Here is a 21,978-nt window from a genome sequence, read left to right on the forward strand (position 1 = left end):
AAGACGTGGTCTTAATTTAAGAAAAGCTTAGTGTAACTTCATCTTGTACATTGAAGAGTATATTACCTATCTTTTTTGTATGTTGTTTTCATTACCTTGATTTATCTTTGAGTTAATAGAACTTTTATAAGGAAGTAAAAAAAACTACATCTCTTAATATACTGTTTATACATCCTCTTCATATACTTGCAGTCTAATGAGGAGATATCTGTAACAGTTTGATTTAATATTTTTACATTATTTATGCACAGGCGAAATGTCCGCAGGACCAAGGTCAATCCTTGTCTTTATCTGGGAGTAAAGATGTTAAGCGGAAGCGAGGTAGACCGCCAAAGTCTCGGCCAGAAGTTGAGACTGATGTGACCAGTGGCCATATATCATCGCAGGAACCCTCATGCTCAGGTTACACATCCGTGAAATATGAGGACAACAGTTCATCTCAAAATGAATCCAGTTGTAGTCAGACATGTGATGAGTCTGAGGTAATTGTGATGGGTCTGAGGTTATTGTGATGAGTCTGAGGTTATTGTGATGAGTCTGAGGTTATTGTGATGAGTCTGAGGTTATTGTGATGAGTCTGAGGTTATTGTGATGAGTATGAGGTAATTGTGATGAGTCTGAGGTAATTGTGATGAGTCTGAGGTAATTGTGATGAGTCTGAGGTAATTGTGATGAGTCTGAGGTAATTGTGATGAGTCTGAGGTTATTGTGATGGGTGAGATATAGTTGTGTTGAGTATGAGGTAATTGTGTTGAGTGTGAGGTAATAGTGATAAGTGTGAAGTAATTTTGATGAGTGTGGGGTAATTGTGATGAGTGTGATGTAATTGTGATGAGTCTTGGGTAATTGTGATGAGTGTTGAGTAATTGTAATGAGTCTGAGGTATTTAAGATTAGTCTGAGGTAATTGTTATGAGTCTGAGGTAATTGTGTTAAGTTTGAGTTAATTTTGATAAGTGTGATGTAATTGTGATGAGTGTGAGTTACTAGTAATTGTTTTGAATGTGAGTTAATTGTGATAAGTGTTATGTAATTGTGATGAGTGTGAGGTAATTGGGATGAGTGTGAGGTAATTATGATGGGTATTGGGAAAATTGTAAATGGTGTGAGGTAATTGTGCTGAGTGGTGAGGTAATTGTGCTGAGTGTGAGGTAATTGTGATGAGTTTGAGGTAAGTGTGATGAGTGTGGGGTAATTGTGAGGTGATTCGCCCAGTGTGAGTTGATAATGATGAGTGTGAGGTAATTGTGATGAATGTGAGGTAATTGTGATGAGTGTTAGGTATTTGTGATGAGTGTGAGGTAATTGTGATGAGTGTTAGGTTATTGTGATGAGTGTGAGGTAATTGTGATGAGTGTGAGGTAATTCTGCCAAGTGTGAGTTTATTGTGATGAGTTTGAGGTAATTGTGATGGGTGTGAGTTTATTGTGATGAGTATGAGGTAATTGTGATGAGTTTGAGGTAATTGTGATGAGTGTGGGGTAATTGTGATGAGTGTGAGGTAATTGTGATGAGTTTGAGGTAATTGTGATGAGTTTGAGGTAATTGTGATGGGTATGGGGAAATTGTGATGGGTATGGGGAAATTGTGATGGGTATGAGGTAATTGTGATGAGTTTGAGGTAATTGTGATGAGTGTGAGGTAATTGTGATGAATTTGAGGTAATTGTGATGAGTTTGAGGTAATTGTGATGGGTATGGGGAAATTGTGATGGGTGTGAGTTTATTGTGATGAGTATGAGGTAATTGTGATGAGTGTGAGGTAATTGTGATGAGTGTGAGGTAATTGTGATGAGTGTGAGGTAATTGTGATGATTGTTTTAGGTAATTGTGATAAATATGAGGTGATTGTGACGAGTGTGAGGTTATTTAGATGAATATAAGGTAAAGGGATTGTAATATTAAATAATTGAATTGAAACAGAAGTAAGTTTGATGAGAATGAGTGAATGAGTGAATTGTGATGAAAAACAATGTTGTGATGTGGATAAGGTAAATTAGTAGGGACTGAGGTATTTGTGAAGAGAATGATAATTACTAATAGTACCAAAATTTAGGACCATTGACCTTTGCTTTCAATAAAGGGAAGCAACTCTGTTTTAGAGCTTTCGAAATGATAGATTTATCAAATTGTGTGTTAAAGACAACTATACATGTTAGAGAAGGCCGAAATGTGATGATCAGCACGAAATTAATAATGACCTTGGTGCTAAAGCTAAAGAACATTTAATATCATCTTGTATTAAATGAATTCATCATATGAATACTAACTATTTTGAAGAATATAATAACTATTTTGAACTATTCTTTGTTATTGTATTTTTCTGCCTTTCTTGTTTTTTAGTCAAAAAAAGAAAGAAAGAAGAGAAAAAGAAAGAAAGATTTTATTTCACAGGTAATTTTATTAAGATAAATCATTCAAGTCGGACAATTTTATGCAAATATTGTAACTTACAGAATGATTATAATACCTAACTAATGTCACCTTGGTACATGTAGCTTCACTTCATTGACCCACAGTCTTCATATTTGGCATGGAGGTTAGTCATGATTAGTAGATGACCCCTATTGAATTTGAGGTCTTTGGGTCAGAGGTCAAGGTCACAGGGGCCTAAAGCTCAAAAAGCTTGTCTGCTCAATTGCATAAGAATGCTTCGATCAACCGTCTTCATATTTGGCATTGAGGTTGGTTATGACTAGTAGATGACCCCTATCTATTTTGAAGTCACTTGGTCAAAGGTCAAGGTCACGGGCCTTTGCTAAAAAATGTTTGTCCGCCCAATATCTTTGACCCAGTCTTCATATTTCGCATGGAGATTGATCATGACCATTAGGTGACCTCTATTGATTTTGAGGTTGCTTGGTCAAAGGTGGTGGTCACAGGGGCCTTTAGTTCAAAAGCTTGTCCGCTCATTTGCTTAAGAATGCTTTGGTTAACAGTCTTCATATATGGTATGGTGGTTGTTTATAACTAGTAGATGACCCGCATTGATTTTTAGCTGACTGTGTCAAAGGTCACGGTCACAGGGGCTTTTACTACAATAAACTTGTCCGCTCAAATGCTTAAGAATGCCTGTCTAAAGTGTTATTTCTTTTGACATTTTCACATTTGGAGCATATAATTATGTTCTCACATATTTATGATAAAACACCCCCAGGCAAACCTGCATGAATGGGGTATTCAAGTCGTGCAGTGGCAGTTTTAGGTGAGTAGGTGAAAGGTAAAGGTCACTTTAATCTTTGCCACAAAAACATGTAGAATACATACTTTAGCAATGCACTGGCTTACTTCCCTCAGATTTTGCAGGGAGGTTGTCCCTGAGCTCTAAATGACCACTGTTGATTCTGACAAAGTGGTATGCGGGGGTATTCACACCATGACAGTGGTAGTTCTAGTTGACTTAATCATGCAAGAACAAGGGACAGTACTTACTATACTGTAGGTTTCTTAATTTTAGTGTTTTGATACCACGATGCCATTATCTATTCCATAATTTATGGTTCTCCATAATTCAAAGCATTACTCTATTGTCTATTATGGAAATGTAGCTGTCTCCCTTGGGTTTAATAGGTAGGTCAGAGGTCATAGTCACAGTATCTCAGTTATTATTGTTTCAAAATGGGTAAACCCTTAACCTGCTGAATTTGTGTAATGGATTTGTCCTCTTTTGAATTTGGAACAATCCATTAAATATTTAAGGTATTTCAATATGAAAATTAAAATAATTGAGGCACCAACAGTATTATAAGTGACTGCATCGATGTGCTGGCTGGTTTGGCAAGATATTGGTGGCAAGGGCTTATAGCTTTTTGTTCCACCAGGGCTGCATGTGTTTCATAGAAAGTCCTAAGTCTGAAATCAGTGGTAAGATCAAAACTGAGACAATTTTAGGTTTCAAAGAAATGTCATTTCCTCTATGTTATGACTCTTTAATTTCTGAATAGCAATGTTAATGCATGTAATGGGCATTTACACAATGTGAATAAAAAGGTCTGTCATTGTAATTCTTAACTTTTCTCTGGAAAATGCATTTATTTATACAGTACATGTATTTGACTGAAAATAAAAATGTTTATTAAAACGGTCTTTAGTTAGTCCTAAAGTTGGATTTATGTCCTAAGACTGAGGATACACTTAGGACTTTCTATGAAACACATCCCAGGTTAAATGTTAAAACACATTCATCATCTAGTCATTTTAAATAAAGCCATTATCAGTTAGAAACATCTGTTGTACAAACTAGTTAATTAGGAAATTTATCTGGTCTGGCAGAGTATATAAAATCTATATTCTGACATTTGAATTATAAATAATTGAGATGATACAGATGCAGTATGTTAAATAGATGATTTTACAATATACAACTTTGGGTATTATCTATTGAAAGCTTGTTTCAATTTTGTCGGAAAATGTAACATTAATTCTGTGATAAAAAAAATGAATAAGAAAGTGGATATAGAATACTATTAGAGGAATACTGGTAGGTACTATACATGGTATTATTTTGGCAAAGTTTGAGGCAAAAAATATTTTCGTTCAAATGAAGGAAAATATTAAGAAATCATACAAAATTCCCCCCTTGCATAAACCCTGGCTCCAGTCTCAAAGAGCTGATGAGAACTGCTGCTTTAAGTTAGAAAGACTAATATTTCTAATGAATGTAGTTTAGATGCAACTTTTTAATGTAAACATTTTGACCTGGGAATGTTCATTTATTTGAAATCATGCTGAACAAAAACAAACTTGCATCATTCTGTAAGTAGTTCATTAAAGCCTATTAAGTGTCTTTTATAAATAAGGACTTGTGCATTTATACATGTAAGGCATTAAATTGTAAACATTCATTAGACATAGGCATAATACAGTATATTTCATAAAACATAAAACATCTGATAAGCTTTCTAATGGTATGATGCTCTGTATTAAATTTGATATGACTATATTTACAGATGACCAGTGTATCTGTCAGCATTCAGAGGTTGGAGACTGTATTTAACTTGAAGTCACTGGAAGATGCTCAGAATATCAGAGTAAAGCAAGAAGAGAACGGTCTGTATGAGAAAAATGACAATGAAGAAGTTTGTGAAAGACAGGAAGCTGAAAGTATTGGTATAGTACAAGATATTAATGATACTTTAGCAGAGACAGCTGATAAAAAATTAAACCATCTGACAGATAAGCCAGGTTGTGAAGCTGACATGCTCAATGCTCAAAATGATGAGAACATGGCAAAGACTGTTAAAGATAGGGTTAAAGACACAGCACATTTTGCTGATGACAAACTGCCAGGGACTTCACAAAGTGTTGAGAATACACAAACAGTTAACGCTCACGAGGCTGAAAATAAATTGATGAACAAAGTAAATAAACACAAGGATAGATTGATGGACAAAGTACAGAAACACGAGGATAGATTAATGGACAAAGTACAGGAACACAAGGATAGATTAATGGACAAAGTACTTGAGCACGAGGATAATTTGATGGACAATATACATAAGCACGAGGATAGATTGATGGACAAAGTACAGGAACACGAAGATAGTTTGATGGACAAAGCACAGAAGCAAGAGAATAGATTGATGAATGAAGCACAAAATCATGAGGATAGATTGGAGGACAGTGAACTGAAAACGGAGGACAGAATGTTTGATACTGCACAGAATGCAGAGGATAGACTGACAGACACACAGAACTACTATCTAAACCAGGAGGTTGTTTGTCCAATGGCATGTGTTGTTTGTATATTGTTGTTACTACCATAGATTTTTTGTTGCAACTGCTAGTGATATTAGTACATGTGTTGTTCATATTATCTTTATTTGATTGTCCATCATTAATAATCATAAAGTTTTAATCAGTTACTTTTATTTTTTCCCCTAAATAATCTTTAGTTGGTTTTCATGTGCTACTTTGTGAGAATATCATTGCAATGATAGGAAGATAGGTTCTGAAGATTTTGATGTAGAAAGATAATGTTGGAATGTTCTGTGTATAATGGTGGCCATATAGATGCTTCTAGTTGTATTACAGTCATTGATGCTTATTGGAATAGTGCCAACAAAGTTAAGAAGATTTTAGGACATTTGTATCTTGTTCAAGGGTCATGGTGGACGCTTCTAGGTCAAGGTGATATAAAACTCAATTTCTTTCTAGATATGATGATAGTTTACAATTACAGGATCTATGTTTTTGTCACATGTTTGTCATGAATTATTGGATTTCAATGTTTTTTGACATGAATGATCACAGGACTGCCAGCTGTTCATCAATTGTTGTTTTTTAATTTTCCCTAAAAATGATGAATGGCTTTGTCTGGATTGGTAAAATGGACAAGTACATTTAAGATAAATAAGGTGATAAGGAATAATATGTTTTTTGCTGTTTTTCATAATGGTTTCCAATCACTATTTGTGTTTTGTGATAATAAGTTTGATTTGTTTTCCCTTATCTGTTTTGGTACTTATGTTATGTTCAGACTTGTAAAGTTTGCATATTTTTTTGTGTTTTGGTACTTGTGTATTGTTTCGACATGGGAAGTTGTTATGCTCTCATTTGTTTTGGTACTTGAGTATTGTGCTCACTTATGAAGTTTTTTATGCTCTATAACATTTTGGTACTTGTGTATTGTGCTGATTTCTGAATTTTTTATGCTCACTGGTGTTTTGGTACTTGTGTATTGTCCTGACTTATGAAGTTGGTAAACTCTTATATTTTTGGTACTTGTGTTTTGTGCTCACTTAGGAAGTTTGTATGTTCTCTTGTGTTTTGGTATTTGTGTATTATGCTGTCTTAGGAAGGTTATAAACTCTCTTTTGTTTTGGTACTTTTGTATTGTGCTCACTAAGGAAGTTTGTAAACTCTGATATGTTTTGGTACTTTTGTATTGTGCTCACTTAGGAAGTTTGTATGCTCTTTTGTGTTTTGGTTCTTGTGTTTTATGCTGTCTAAGGAAGTTTGTAAACTCTTTTGTGTTTTGGTACTTGTGTATTGTGCTGACTAAGAAATGTTTTCAACTCTCATATTTTTGGTACTTGTGTATTATGCTGTCTTAGGAAGGTTGTATGCTCTCTTGTGTTTTGGTACTTGTAAATTGTGCTGAATAAGGAAGTTTGTAAATTCTCTTTTGTTTTGGTACTTTTTGTATTGTATTAATTATGCTGACTTAGGAAGTTTGTAAATTCTCTTTTGTTTTGGTACTTTTGAATTGTATTAATTATTCTGACTTAGGAAGTTTGTAAATTCTCTTATGTTTTGTTACTTTTGTATTGTGCTGACTTGTGAAGGTTGTAAGCACTCTTGTGTATTTGTATATGTGTATTTAGCTACTAAATTTGTTTTCATTGTTTACTCTATGCTGTTAAATAATTAATTGCATTTCATGCCTACATGAATGGTTTGTTTCTTTGTGTATTGTTTAAAATTTTGTATTTTATTTTATTCCTCTGGAGTTTGACATTTACATATTGTTTTTGTACTAGTGCTGTTTGCTTCCCCTTTGCTGTTTAGTATTCATATATCATGCCAATTTGCATAGTTTTTCCTTTGGCATTTGAAGACTTTTGTAATTTTCTAACTTTTCCAAAAGCATTCACTGCTTGTCTATTGCACTAAACATCATAGTTTGTATTTCGTATTGTACATGTTGTCATTGTAAATTTAACTTACTCTATTCATAGTTTTTTCCAAAAATACTTTACAGGCACATTATGCATAAGAAAAAAAAATTCTTTTTTCCTTCTTGAAATAGGGCAAAAATGAGATTTATAAAGTTTGATCTATCATGGTTTTACGCATGGTATATGCTTATCAGTTAAGGAAAGGAGTGCAAATTAATGTGGAATTATATGTCCTAAAAAAAGCAAATTGTAGACAAAGTAGTATTTCACTTCCATACAAAATACTAAGTCACTATCACTGAATTAATTGCTAAAAAGCAACAAAAGCAAAAAATAACCAATGAGAAACTTTTTAAAAACTATAACTTGCCACTAAGAATAAAAAGAACTTTTGAGAAATGAAATTTAAAGCATATCTGAGTCATTTGCAATGTATAGATATTTTCTTTGTTTTATTCACAATACTTTACTTTTGAATACACTTTCAAAATTTTCATGAAAATTAGTATGAATCTGAAGGCATGCTGCTTTAAGTAAAATCACTTTTTTATGTCACCAGTAAAAAGCAAGGGTAGCCTCCATATATTTTCAGTTTCATAGTGTTTGTTAGTCAATTTAAGCAGTTTAATGTTGAAATCCCTGATACTGGTAATGAACTGTTCAAATTCAAAGCAATAAAAGTCTTTTATACAAATTTAGTCATAGAAGGGAAAATCAAGGTTAAACAGATTTTTTTGAACTTATTATCTGTTGAACTCATTATCTGTTGAACTCATTATTTGTTGAACTCATTATCTAAAGAGGTCTTTATCTGAAAAACTTATTTTCTATTGAACTCATTATTTAAAGAACTCATTATCTGAAAAAGTCATTATCTGTTGGGAACTCATTATCTGAAAAACTCATTATCTGTTGAACTTATTATCTAAAGAACTCATTATCTGAAAAACTCATTATCTGTTGAACTTATTATCTAAAGAACTCATTATCTGAAAAACTCATTAACTGTTGGACTCAATATACTCTGTTGACTTTGAAATTGCGAAGGTATAATGTTAAATTTTAACTAATTGAAAACTGTGTCTTATCAAGCAATCTTATAAATAAATGACTACATATAAATATTAGCACTATAAAATATCTTGTTAGTGTGATATAAAATTAGGCTCATGAATGAAATTCCTTATACATGTATTTATGAAAGTAAATATTGTTTTCCCTTTCAGTTATCTTTGAAGAGAAGAGGAAGACCACCGAAGCCTGATTATCTAGTAAGTGACAAAAATAACCCTTATTTTGTTGATGGGTAAAGGATCTACCCATGTGGCCAGTGCTGACCAAGATCAGTGGGCATCTTGGGGCTGTCTGATCATGGTCTACACTGTTTTATATTTTGTCATATCACATTTTAATATTTTCCCTATATATGATGAATGGTTCTGACCAGATTGAAAAATGGACAAGTCCATTGAAGTTACTTAGGGTGGTGAGGGTTAAGCAGTTCTTTTATGCCCCCCTCGGCAGCCAAAACATCGTTGGGCATATTGCTTTTGACTTATTGATTGGTATGTTTGTTGACACCTTTGCCATGACATTCTAAATGCTTCAGATTTTGCACTAAGACATAACATATCTCTGGACAAGGGCTGAGTTTGGTTTTATTGACTCAAGACCATGATTTAATTATTTAATGTGGTCTTGAGTTCTGTTTTGCTTAGATACTGTGAGTCAAATTTTTTTTTGAGTCAAATTATCCTTTACTTTATATATTATTGCTGTAAACTTAATTTATTAAGTTACAAAATTTCTGCATGATAATAATTGATCTTGGACATGGAGTTTAAATGATCATTTGTCAAAACCACAAGAGGTGTCTTATATCTTGAAGTGGTTTAAACATTTCTGTTTTGATTTATTTATGATTTATAAAAATTTATACTTCTGTTTTACATTATCAACTAATGATTTGTATCTTACAGAAAACAACAAAGAAATTGGATAGGCCTTTAGAAAACCATCATATAGTAAGTGTTCATCTTTTTATGGTGCAAATAAGTGTAGCCAACAGGTGTAGAAGTCTTTGGTGTAAAGTGTGAATGTACATTCATTTGGTTTTACATTGTATAATTACGATATATATCGCATATCAGCAAGTCTGGAATGAGATGGTTTAGAGTTAATTTAGGCAACCTTAAATGACATGATGTATTAAAATAAAACACCATTTTAGCTCATCTGTTCCATAGAAAAAGTCAATCTATTATGTTTGCTATGTTGCTATTGTCGTCTTTGTTCAAATACTTTAATGTATCTAATGTTGAACAATTTCAAACAATGATTAGTACCAAGTCTAGTTTTGCACATTGTTGGCATTTTCCAGTTCAATGATTTTTGTAGAGTTATAGCTCTTTAATAACTATTGTAATAAACAGTTTATTCATGACTTCTTCATTTATACCACTTATGCAATTTGAATGAAACTTTACAGGATTGATTGGTACCTCAAGTTCTTGCTTATATTTAACTGGTTTAACGGTAAAAAGATTTTTTAGCAGAGTTATGGCACTTAGATAAAAAAAGGCATTTTAGCCTGTTAATGATTTTTGTGTCTCCTGCCTAACAGTACCTGCAACATGCTTAAAACTAGTCACAACATATAGGGAACAAACTGGTCAATCACACATTAATACAGCTGCTTAATTGGCTATCGTCAGGTGACACAAGTCATCTGATCACTGATTGCTCTTGTTATTGTACTTTTGTTTCAACTTGTTTTCAGAAGAAAGGGAGAGGTAGACCTAGAAAAGAACCAACAGATCCACCTTATACATGTACTCAGGTAATGATGTACATGTTTGTACTTTTTAACTTAGTTCTTATTTTATACCTTTTCTGTTACTGCTTAAGGTTTTATACCTTTTGTGTTACTGCTTAAGTGCAAGCTTATGCTAAGGAATTCCTAGGGTCTTCCTTTTCTGAAAATCCTCTAATAGTAAAAAAAAATCTGACATGGGGTTATACTTATACATGTAGTTGTAAGAGCAAGGTTATTCTTATACATGTAGTTGTAAGACCAAGGTTATACTTATACATGTAGTTGTAAGACCAATGTTATACTTGTACAGGTAGTTGTAAGACCAAGGTTATACTTGTACATGTAGTTGTAAGACCAAGGTTATACTTGTACATGTAGTTGTAAGACCAAACTTATACTGATACATGTAGTTGTAAGACCAATGTTATACTTATACATGTAGTTGTAAGACCAAGGTTATAGTTATACATGTAGTTGTAAGACTAACACAAGGCTAGTAATCATGGTTAGCAAAATCTGATTTTGTCTTACTTGTCCGTTTTTGTCAGAATCATTTCTTAACTTGTCTGTATGATATTTATAGAGTTAATTATTGAAAATTTCCAATTGTCTGTACATGCTGTGGGACAACCTTGACAATAGGGACAATTGATTTTGACACCCCTGTTAATTAGTAGGCAGCAACTATTTAAATTCTTTAAAGTGGCTGTTTTAAGACAGATTATTCTTTCCTGGTCTTTCTTTGTTATACTAGTATATCATAGTGTTTATATGTATTTATAATTAACAGATTTCTAATGTAAAAATTGATTTAAAGATATAAGTTTTCTACATTTCTCTTTTCCCTTAGATTACGATGATCAATGAACACCCCTCAGGCAAAGCACGTGGACGGCCAAAAGGCAGAAAGAATAAACAACTTGAGGTAATGAGCATTTATATCGAGCATCGAGCATTAATTACTAGTCTTAACTAATGAATATATGATAAGGAATGTTCATCTATAGATCTTTATTGAAAAGAATATTGATTGTAGCATTTGTTTTATCTCCCACTATACTGTTCATATGACTGTGCTCAAATTGGATGCAATGACTGATATTGTTTTAAATCCACCCGCTCAACTCAATAGCAAGAGCATTTGATTTGTAATCCAGGAGTTGCTTGTTTAAATCAAAGACAACTCAAACTTTTTCCATGACAATTTATCTCAAAGGTTGAGTCTAAAGGTCATTAATTTTGTTTCTCACTTATGATTCAAAAATCATGTGGGATCAGGCCTCGACACTAACTTTTTTAGTAGGTGGTACGCCGGACCACTAGATTTGAAAGTGAGGTGGTCCTTCCAGAAGTCAGGTGGTCAATTATCGTTATTATATCATTTTACTGCAAATGAGAAAAAAATGTTTAAACTTGATGACAAAGATGTATTATTAACCTTTAAAGAAAACATATATTTTTAGATATATATTTTTCATCTAATCAGAAAAGGGGGAGCAAATCAGTAGGTATTCTATCGTAGAGTTATTTGTTTGTTTGTTTTTTTATCTCATTCAAAAATACACAACAGAGCTCTTATTTATGTTAACTTTTATATTGAAGTGGTTTCTCCCTCAACTCAAGTTAGGGAATAGTGAAAACATTTGTGTCTGTTATTTTCTTACTGTTATTCAAATATTCATTGCTGATTAATCATGATAATAACATAGAATCTTTTATAGATAAACATCTTTAATGAAACTTATAAACTATATTATTCTTGTCTTTGAAAACAAGGAAATATCTAAATTATTAAAATAATAACAACGTTATAGATAACTATAGTTTAGCTAATTTTTCTCACAGATTTATAATGCAGAAGTTTTACTTCCCTAGCTGTTGCTTGTTGGTTGATATTCATTTTTGACATTGAGTATTTTTAACCTTTTAAAGTATTTTTAACTCTAGGAGAAATAGATCTCTTATTGTTATACAGTTAAAATAAAGATAACTAGCAGAGAATTTCTAGATGTATTTTTCCAGTTCCTTTCGTTTGCTGCCGTTAATTCAAGTTTATCCGATATCATATAATTACCATCATCGGATACTTACGGTTGATTAACATGTAACATAACATAAATGTTAATGGTTCCGCCGTGGGTATCAGACGATGCATAATTTACTAGCACCATTTGAATGAATTTTGTACCTAAATTAACATCACAAATTCTTAACTCTTTTAACTTGCATAAACAACATTTTAGCGACTTCAAATGAAAGTTATTGATGACTTAAGAACTTCTTTAACTAATCAGAGATTACTGAACCATATACATGTACATCGGACACATGATTTTAAACAAAATTATGTAACATGTTTTGACCAAATCGCCATTCTCCCAAATGAGCCTTGCGTCAACTAGAAAATTCAAGTGGTCCGACGGACCAGTGGTTTTAAAATAAGGTGGTCCTTGCCAAAATCAAGTGGTCTCGGACCAACGGACCACCGCTAATGTCGAGGCCTGGGGATGAATACTTGACCACATGTGTAAAAATTGGAAATTACTGGTTAGTTATCCAGGAAAACTGGTTAGTTATCCAGGTAAGCTGGTTAGTTATCCAGATAAGCTAGTTGGAACGATGGTTAGGAAACTACCCGCCTATATGACTGAAATACTGTTGAAAAAGGCGTAAAATGAAACAAACACACAAACAGATAAGCTAGTTAGTTATCCAGGTAAGAAGGTTAGTTATCCAGATAAGCTAGTTAGTTATCCAGGTAAGCGGGTTAGTTATCCAGATAAGCTAGTTAGTTATCCAGGTAAGCGGGTTAGTTATCCAGATAAGCTGGTTAGTTATCCAGGTAAGCGGGTTAGTTATCCAGATAAGCTAGTTAGCTATCCAGGTAAGCTGGTTAGTTATCCAGATAAGCTAGTTAGCTATCCAGGAAAGCTGGTTAGTTATCCAGATAAGCTAGTTAACTATCTAGGAAAGCTGATTAGTTATCCAGGTAAGTTGGTTAGGTAGACAGACTGCAGAGATATGGCCAAACATGTGTTAAAATCTGTGTAAAATAAACAAACAACCAAGAATGCTATGTTACTAGTATATTGTAACTTTGTTTATTCACAGTATGAGAAACTTATAGAAGATATTGAGAACAAGGAAGAAGTAAACAAAGGTAAACTTGAGGAAAGCACAAAAGCCGATTTTAACAGTCATTACAAAGCAGAAATCTCAAAGTCGCATAATAAAATGCCAAAGTGTACATCATCAAAATGGTGTCCATCTGCAAATAACATGAAGAAACACACAAAAAATGTTTCAAGTGAGATAAATAATTATTTTGATGACCTTGACGATGAGTCGTACACACTTAGTCCAAGAGATATTTTTGAGGACAATGAAACTGACATAGATGATGAAGGAAAAATTATAAAACAAGACCAGTCTGTGTCTCAGTTAGTTGAGACTGGTTATAAGAATTTCACCTCAGATCCACTTCCTGTTGTAACTGATCTAAAAACAAAGGACTGTGATCAGCTCCTTGTTGGGAATGGTCCTAAAAGACAAAAACTTGAGAAACCTTCAGTAAACACTACATTGAAAACATTGAAATCTTACAAACCACCATATGTGAGAGTGTCAGAATTAAAGCCACATAAAATTGCATCTCAACACTGTTCAGATGATTATATATCTGAAAGACATAATGAAAGAAACCAGTCAAATTCAGTGCCAGAGTTAAAACAAGATTACCAAACCAGTCCAGAAAAAAAGCCTCGTAACTGCAATTCATTGACACAGTCTACTTGTAATACAAAAGATTTTAATGCTGATACTATAAATAAATCTTCTGCTCCTGGAAGATCAGCAAAATCTGAAGCTTCTATAGACACAGATCAATCTATGAATATTTATCAGGACAAATTTGGCATGAGTCAGCAGAATTTTTCAGGTGGCATGCTTGATTTTCAAGCACCTGCTGATCCAGATTTTATAGATGACGATTACCTCCTAGCATTCTAGTTCTTATATCACTGTAGTTATATGGTTATATAATCTTTAATATAATCATGGTTGAAACAACAGTAAAGTGATTATATTACCTTAAAAATGGTTGATTCACCTGTATGTAAGCTTAAACAAATTAGTTTTTAAAGCTTTTGAACTAATTTCAGTTACATATTCAAATATGTTATAAAAACTAAAGTGACTGTATTACCATTCAGTGGTTTGTATTTTAAGTTGTTGTATTACCTCACCATGTTTATATCACCTTCCAAATTGTTTGTATCACCATTTAAGTGGTTATGTTAACTGTAAAGTGGTTGTTTCACCTGTAAGTGGTGAAATGGTATTTAAGATATTAGAATGAACCTTTGTATCCGGTAAAGTGGTTTTTAGTTAGGCCAAAAATAGCTGGCTTATACATGTACCTCGGTAAACTTTATAAGGTTACACTATGTACTATCACCATCAAAGGGATCTGATATCTATATAGTTCAATTTAAAGTATGAACCAACAGGTTTTGGACCAACATATTGTTTTATATCCAATATCTTTTGCCAAGCAGAAAACATGTATTTTTTGGAGTGGCAGACTTAACCAATTCTCACTAAACTTATAAACTCATCATTTTTAGCCTGTATATACTACTTGTCTTTTGCTTTGGTGTATTTTAGGAACCAATCTTTTTTTGGCCAAACATATGGCAAAACTAACTTGTAAACTAATCTTTGTTGGCCAAACTTCTTTATTAAAAATTACTGTTAGGTTACTGCCATGTTTTGTGTAGCAGATTATTTGACTGCTTAGCACTTTAAAGATAGAAATAATACCATAGATGTTACACTGCTCTATTTCAGTGAAAAGGGATTTAAAATATACATTTTTTATATTATTATATTGTTAGACATTGTAAGATATTGTGGTGAATTTGTTTCTAACAGAAGAAAAGTTGAATTCCTGTAAATATTTGAGTTACTGATTTTTTTCTCATTCTTTTATGATATTGAGATATATTGATGAAAGAAAATGTGCATTTTCAATATTCGTATTTTCATTGCAAAAATTTATTTTTCACTGCAGTGAAACATATTTTCCGCATTTTCACTGGTGTCTTGCCTTAATTCAGCCAATTTACAAAAGAAAAGGAGAAGTCTTAAGAATTGTAAGTTCAAACTGGAAAGAAAGTACATGTATATAACAAATAAATATTCAAGTTTTCCTAAAATACATGATTAAATTTCATCTTGTGTTATGAAAATTATCAAATTTCACTTGTGGCTAACGCCACTCTGGGAAATATTTATTTTCATACCACTCAATGAAAATAAATCATGTATTTATAAAAAAACTATAACCCATTCACTGGCAGAGCTTTAAATTTATGATTACAGGTTATTTATGTTGTATGTAGGACATAGCTGAGACCTACATTAAAGCACTATAAAAGATAGGTTCTTATTTTTCAGTTTCTGGATGTAGAAATACATTTTATAAAACATACTCCTTTATTGAAGAAAATGAATGAATTTGAGATAAAAATTATGATAACAAATAAATAAATTAAAATACCAATATTGTAGTCAAATACAAGGTTCTGTGAATGGGACAGATATTTATTTATCTTGTAGGCAAAATTAACGAGTCTCTAAATTCTAGTCATTCATTGGTCTGTTTCCAATTTGTGTTCAATTAGAATAAACAGTGTGTATTTTTATATTTGATGGCATTGTACTTTGTGCGTAGTATACTGTATATAAGTTATTGTAATTAATACACCTTGTTTTTTTTCTTCTTTATTGTACAAATGAAAATGTGTGTTTAAATCTGAATTAAGTTCTTCATTATGTTGTTCACATCAGAGTGTAAGTTAATATTGTTAGACATTTAATTTGAAACTAAGAGCTACAGTGTTAATACAGTCATAAGGATGTTGACGTTACTGATGCCGTTGCCATCTAAAACTTTATTTTTGGTCATTTTTTTATCAATGGGTTGCCTACCCTACTTGGACTAAACAACCATTTAAACACAACTTTCAACTTGACCAAACTGAACTTGACCTTCACCCACAAGATTACTTGACCTTGAAGTTCAAATTATTGAATTTTGTTTGGTTTCTGCTATAATTCGCTATAGCTTTGGTATTTTTGAATGGATTGTCTTCATACTTGAGTACAAATACTGTTAAGACAATATCGTAAAGAAGATAAAACTGAATATAACCTTGACTTATAAATGACTAACCTTGAATGTCAAATTATTGCAAGTTCACTTTTTTGTGTTATATTTGACTGTGACTTTGCAAGTAAAGAATTGTCTTCATATTTGGGCACACTAATCCATGTTACGAAGTTTAAGTTGACCTTGACCTTAATTTGACCATAACACTAAAGGTCAAATAAGAAAAGTTTGATACAATTGGCCACAACTCGATTATTTCCACGTATTTGATATATACTTAGACAAAAGAACACTTATAACAAAGCTGGCATTGAACATATAGATAAAATTTTGATTTGATATTTGTTAGATTGTCAAGGTCAAGCTGTTTAAATTTGTTTAAATTGTCATAACTTTGCTATTTATTTGCTGACTTAATTTATACTTGGCCAAAATAACACATATCTGGAAACTGACATGTTGAATTATTCTCATATGAGCTTGACCTTTAATTGACCTTGACTGTCAATGTCAACTTATTGAAGTTTGCTTAAATTGTCATAATTTTGTTATTTGCTCACATAATTGATTTTTATGAAGAACATGTATGACGAAACTGACATGTTGAATTATTCTGCCATGACCTTGACCTTTAATTGAACTTTATCCCTCTAGGTCAGATTATTGAAATTAGCTTTAATTGTCATAACATAGTTTTGATTCATACTTAGACAAAAGAATGCTTATGTCAAAACTAAAAATGATGAATCAAATGTAACCTTGATCTTTGACTGACCTTAACCATCAAGGTCAAATGTTAAATTTATATTTTATTTTGTTTAAAAGAAAGTATGTTTTCTATGATTATTTTATACTTCAATATTCTTCCTGTGTTGTGTTTGACTCTAGAATCAAGGAAAAGGCGACCATTGCACCAGCTTGGAAATGTCTCTTGTAATTCTCTTTGAAAAAATCCCACTTGTCTACAATTTGTTTTCTTAAATGTAGGTCATTTCCAGATATTTCACAAGAGCAAAAATCAAGACTTGGTGGCATCAGCATAAAACTTCATAGGGGATAGGTCCTCTTTCTCTAGAGAAAGTTATATAATCAATTAAAACGCATAGAACTTAAATTTTATTTTAGCTTCTTTTACAGTTTTGACTATGTCATTTAAATTTATTTTGAAGGTATCAAATGTGTATATATTGTTTAGTTAATATTATATTTTAGTTATTAAATTTATGGTAAAATTGTTGTTCAGAAATCCAGTTACATGTTTATGATATAAAAGTTTTCAAAAATATGGAATGGCATTGTTGTTGATTCATATGACTGTAATCAGTGAAACCTCTGTAACACTGTCACCTCTGTAGACCAATAACTTCTTTACAACAACAATAACATAAGACTGTTCCGACTGTAATATATTGGTTCATACAATTTAACCAGTGTTAGCAATAACATCTTTTGAGCAATAACCTTTTTTCAACAACAATAACAATATATTTTAACCTCTAAAAACGACAACTCTCAGCTAGAGTTAAAAATCTTGTCTCTCAAATGGACTTGCTCTGTATGGTTATATTATAACTGTCTAACCTAAACTAGATTCAAACATCTCCTAAACCTATGGATGAATCTTCACTTGGCTCTGTCTCTATAATTATTTGATGGTACATGTATTCTATCTAAGGTTATCAAAAAAGTGTTTGTTTGTTTATTCAAAAGACTGCTGGAACTAAAATTAAAACATCAGCAAACTCGGTCTCTCTTCATGGAAGTCATTGGCCAATGGCCAGGCCAGCCTGTACAAACATGCAGATTGACCAGGCCCTATACTATTGGCTTACTAACTAATAATTTTTATCTTGATATCCCCAAAGTTGATAATGGAAAAGTAAAAGAAAGCTGGACGAGTTCATTTAAGAAATTCAGCAGGTTAAGGGTTAAACCATCTTGTTGGAATCAATGAACGGATCATCAACAAAAACTTTAGTGTCCTTAGATGGTTCTCTGTTATGAGTTTTATAAACGATAGAAATACCATATATCTTTTGGTGAAGTTTTATTTCAATCGTTACCAAATTGCAGGTGGCCTTTTTTTCAAACTGGGGTAACTTAGTCAGGTTTTCCCTTTCATGTTGCTAGAAGTTAAAAAAATGTAAATTGTAAACAACTGTCCAGCTTTACTGGTGGAGTTCCGTAAGCTAGTTTTTCTACAAGACAGAATACATTTTCCTTGCGAGAATCGAACCCAAAATGGTGAAGGTTCACTTATACTAAGGTTAAAACAGTGTTTATCTAATTCAACCATCCATCCTCGACAAATGAAATACAGAAAAATTTCATCGGCCTTCAACCTTCAAATTATCTGTATTTCGAAAAAGAGAAGACAAAAGCGGTAGTGGACTTGTGTCTTGCTTGCAGAACTTTGATAATTTTATGTTCTTTTTAAGAACCTCTTGTAAATATACCTTTATCAGTTTTTAAATATCATGGGTTTATACTTTTATGTCAGGACTACTAAAAGATTTGTTCTTGTCCAGTAAAAAGCATTCATGTCTTTTTAGCTCACCAGAGCCGAAGGCTCGGGGTGAGCTATTAGTATCAAAGGGGGATACTCCTGCGTCCGTCATCATGCGTCAACAATCGTCTTCTTCTCTGAAACTACTGGGCAGATTTACCTAAAATTTGGTTTGTAGCATCCTTGTGACAGTCACACTTAAGTTTGCTCATGTCATTTCAAATGGACCTTTTTAGGGGTCTCTAGGGCTAAACATAGAAAAACCTTTAGACATCTTTTTCTACAGAACTAATAGATGGATGATCACCAAACTTTGTCTGTAGCATTCTTGGGTAGTCTTTTATCAAGTTTGCTCATATAAATATGATTGGCCCCTTTTAGGGGCCGCTATAGCTAAAAATAGAAATACCTTTAAACGTCTGTTTCTATAGAACTAATTGATGGATGATCACCAAACTTTGTCTGTAGCATTTTTTGGTAGTCTTTTATCAAGTTTGCTCATATTAATTTGATTGGCCCCTTTAAGGGGTCTCTATGGCTAAAAATAGAAGAACCTTTAGACATCTTCTTCTACACAACTAATAGATGGATGATCACCAAACTTTGTCTGTAGCATTCTTGGGTAGTCTTTTATCAAGTTTGCTCATATTAATTTGATTGGCCCCTTTTAGGGGCCGCTATAGCTAAAAATAGAAATTTCAAATACCTTTAAACGTCTGTTTCTATAGAACTAATTGATTGATGATCACCAAACTTTGTCTGTAGCATTCATTGGTAGTCTTTTATCAAGTTTGCTCATATTAATTTCATTGGCCCCTTTTAGGGATCTCTAAAGCTAAAAATATAGAAATACCTTTAAATGTCTTCTTCTACAGCACTATTTGATGGATGATCACCAAACTTTGTCTGAAGCATTTTTAGATAGTCTTTTATCAAGTTTGCTGATATTAATTTGATTGGCCCCTTTTAGGGGCCGCTAAAGCTAAAAATAGGAAAACCTTTAGACATCTCCTTCTACAGAACTTATCGATGGATGATCACCAAACTTTGTCTGTAGCATTCTTAGGTAGTCTTTTATCAAGTTTGCTGATATTAATTTGATTGGCCCCTTTTAGGGCCCGCTAAAGCTTAAAATAGGAAAACCTTTAAACATCTCCTTCTACAGAACTTATCGATGGATGATCACCAAACTTCGTTTGTAGAATTCTTCGGTAGTCTTTTATCATGTTTTGATCATATTAATTTGATTGGCCCCTTTTACGGGCCTCCAAAGCTAAAAATAGTAAAACTTTTGAACATCATTTCCTACTGAAATCACCAAACTTTGTCTGTAGCACTTATAGGTAGTCTTTTATCAAGTTTGCTCACATTTTTTAATATGATTGGCCCTTTTTAGGGGCAGCTAAAGTTAAAAATAGAAATACCTATTAAAGTCTCCTTCTACAGAAGTAATGGATGGATGATCACCAAATTGTGTCAGTAGTATGTATGTATGTTAATGCTTAATGAGGGTCCATTCGCCCTTCCGGGCACAAAAAGCAGCTTTCGCTGTCGAGTACGGACCCCGGACATGTCACCAGTCATGCCCTTAAAGTATGTTATAGTTCTAAAATGGTGACCTATTTGATTCGAATTCAGTAATTCACTGAATGACCCCAAAGAAAATGCTATTGTTTTTAGATTTATTTATGAAATAATACACGGGAGGCCAATGAGACCATTGTGTGCATTATGTTGTTAAGTAAAAGAATGTGTTGCTGCCTAAAATAAAGGATCAAGAAGCGGACGGGTAAGGTTTTCCTGACATATAGACGCACGGACAAGCAATGGTGCTTTCGGACCGGTGTTTTTTGGTTCGGTGCCACAGACAAGCAAAACGGACAGACAAGTTCACTCCTTCCAGTTTTTCAGCTCCGCCATGGACCATGGACTGCTTCCCTCATCTGGTGGGTCTAGAAGAACTCTTCCACGTTTTCGGTCTTCGAAGATGTCTTCTTTGACCTCTCCCCTTAATGCCTACTTTGACAGTGCGACATTTTCGGGGCTTGGTCATGGACTTCTCATCCCCTCAGAGTGGTCTTCTTCATCCCGTCATGTAGTTCTTCCAGATGTCTCAGACATATCGAGATAACCGCCTCATATGTTACCATCACTTGCATATCGATCCGACTGCCGGTTAGCCACAGACAATTTAGTAATTTATAAAATATGAAATGATTTCCGAAAGATAAATTCTTCCTATATCGGTCCAATTTTGAATTTTGTTTTGTTGAAGTATGGAAAGCCACAGACGCATTATATTGTTTTAATTAAATTTATTTAGAAATTTATTTTCAGTCAGTGAAGTTTTGTTGGCATGGCCGTCACAAAGCACTAGCAGTTTAATGGTGCCACAGACATTGGTTGCCACGGTCAATTTTGAATTTTGATAAAATGCCTAAATGATAAGGTAGCCTTCTTTCGGTCCAATTTTGATATTTAATAAATGTTATATAAAATTTGTGTACTCGGTCTTTTATTCATCAACGGCCCACTCTTAGAATTGTGTCAGTAGTATTCTTAGGTAGTCTTTTATATTAATTTGATTGGCCCCTTTATTGGGCCTCTAAAGCTAAATATAGAAAAACCTTTGAACATCATCTCCTATTGAAATATTTGATGGATGATCACCATACTTGTCTGTAGCATTCTTAGGTAGTCTTTTATCAAGTTTGCTCATGTTAATTTGATTAGCCCCTTTATGGGGCCTCTAAAGCTTAATATAGAAAAGCCTTTGAACATCATCTCCTATTGAAATATTTGATGGATGATCACTAAACTTTGTCTGTACATAGCATTCTTAGGTAGTCTTTTATCAAGTTTGCTCAT

The 21,978-nt window shown here is 33.0% G+C and overlaps 1 protein-coding gene across 6 annotated transcripts in view; it reads left to right on the plus strand.

Annotated features, from left to right (window-relative positions):
- The window catches only part of LOC132720317 (uncharacterized protein DDB_G0283697-like), a 42,292-nt gene extending 24,403 nt beyond the window's left edge, over positions 1-17,889 (plus strand). For 5 of the 6 annotated variants that reach the window (XM_060704437.1, XM_060704441.1, XM_060704442.1 and 2 more), the window contains 8 exons: positions 252-482; positions 2,342-2,392; positions 4,948-5,727; positions 8,844-8,888; positions 9,597-9,641; positions 10,397-10,456; positions 11,283-11,357; positions 13,544-17,889. In XM_060704437.1, the coding sequence (XP_060560420.1) occupies positions 252-482; positions 2,342-2,392; positions 4,948-5,727; positions 8,844-8,888; positions 9,597-9,641; positions 10,397-10,456; positions 11,283-11,357; positions 13,544-14,440 (2,184 nt within the window). In that variant the 3' untranslated portion in view covers positions 14,441-17,889. The remainder of the gene's footprint in view (positions 1-251; positions 483-2,341; positions 2,393-4,947; positions 5,728-8,843; positions 8,889-9,596; positions 9,642-10,396; positions 10,457-11,282; positions 11,358-13,543) is intronic. The other variant, XM_060704440.1, reaches the window with a different exon arrangement.
- The last annotated feature ends 4,089 nt before the right edge of the window (positions 17,890-21,978 follow it).

This window comes from Ruditapes philippinarum, unplaced genomic scaffold (assembly GCF_026571515.1).
Source record: "Ruditapes philippinarum isolate M1 unplaced genomic scaffold, ASM2657151v2 ctg2856_1_1_1_1, whole genome shotgun sequence".
NCBI classification, from domain to species: Eukaryota; Metazoa; Mollusca; class Bivalvia; order Venerida; family Veneridae; genus Ruditapes; species Ruditapes philippinarum.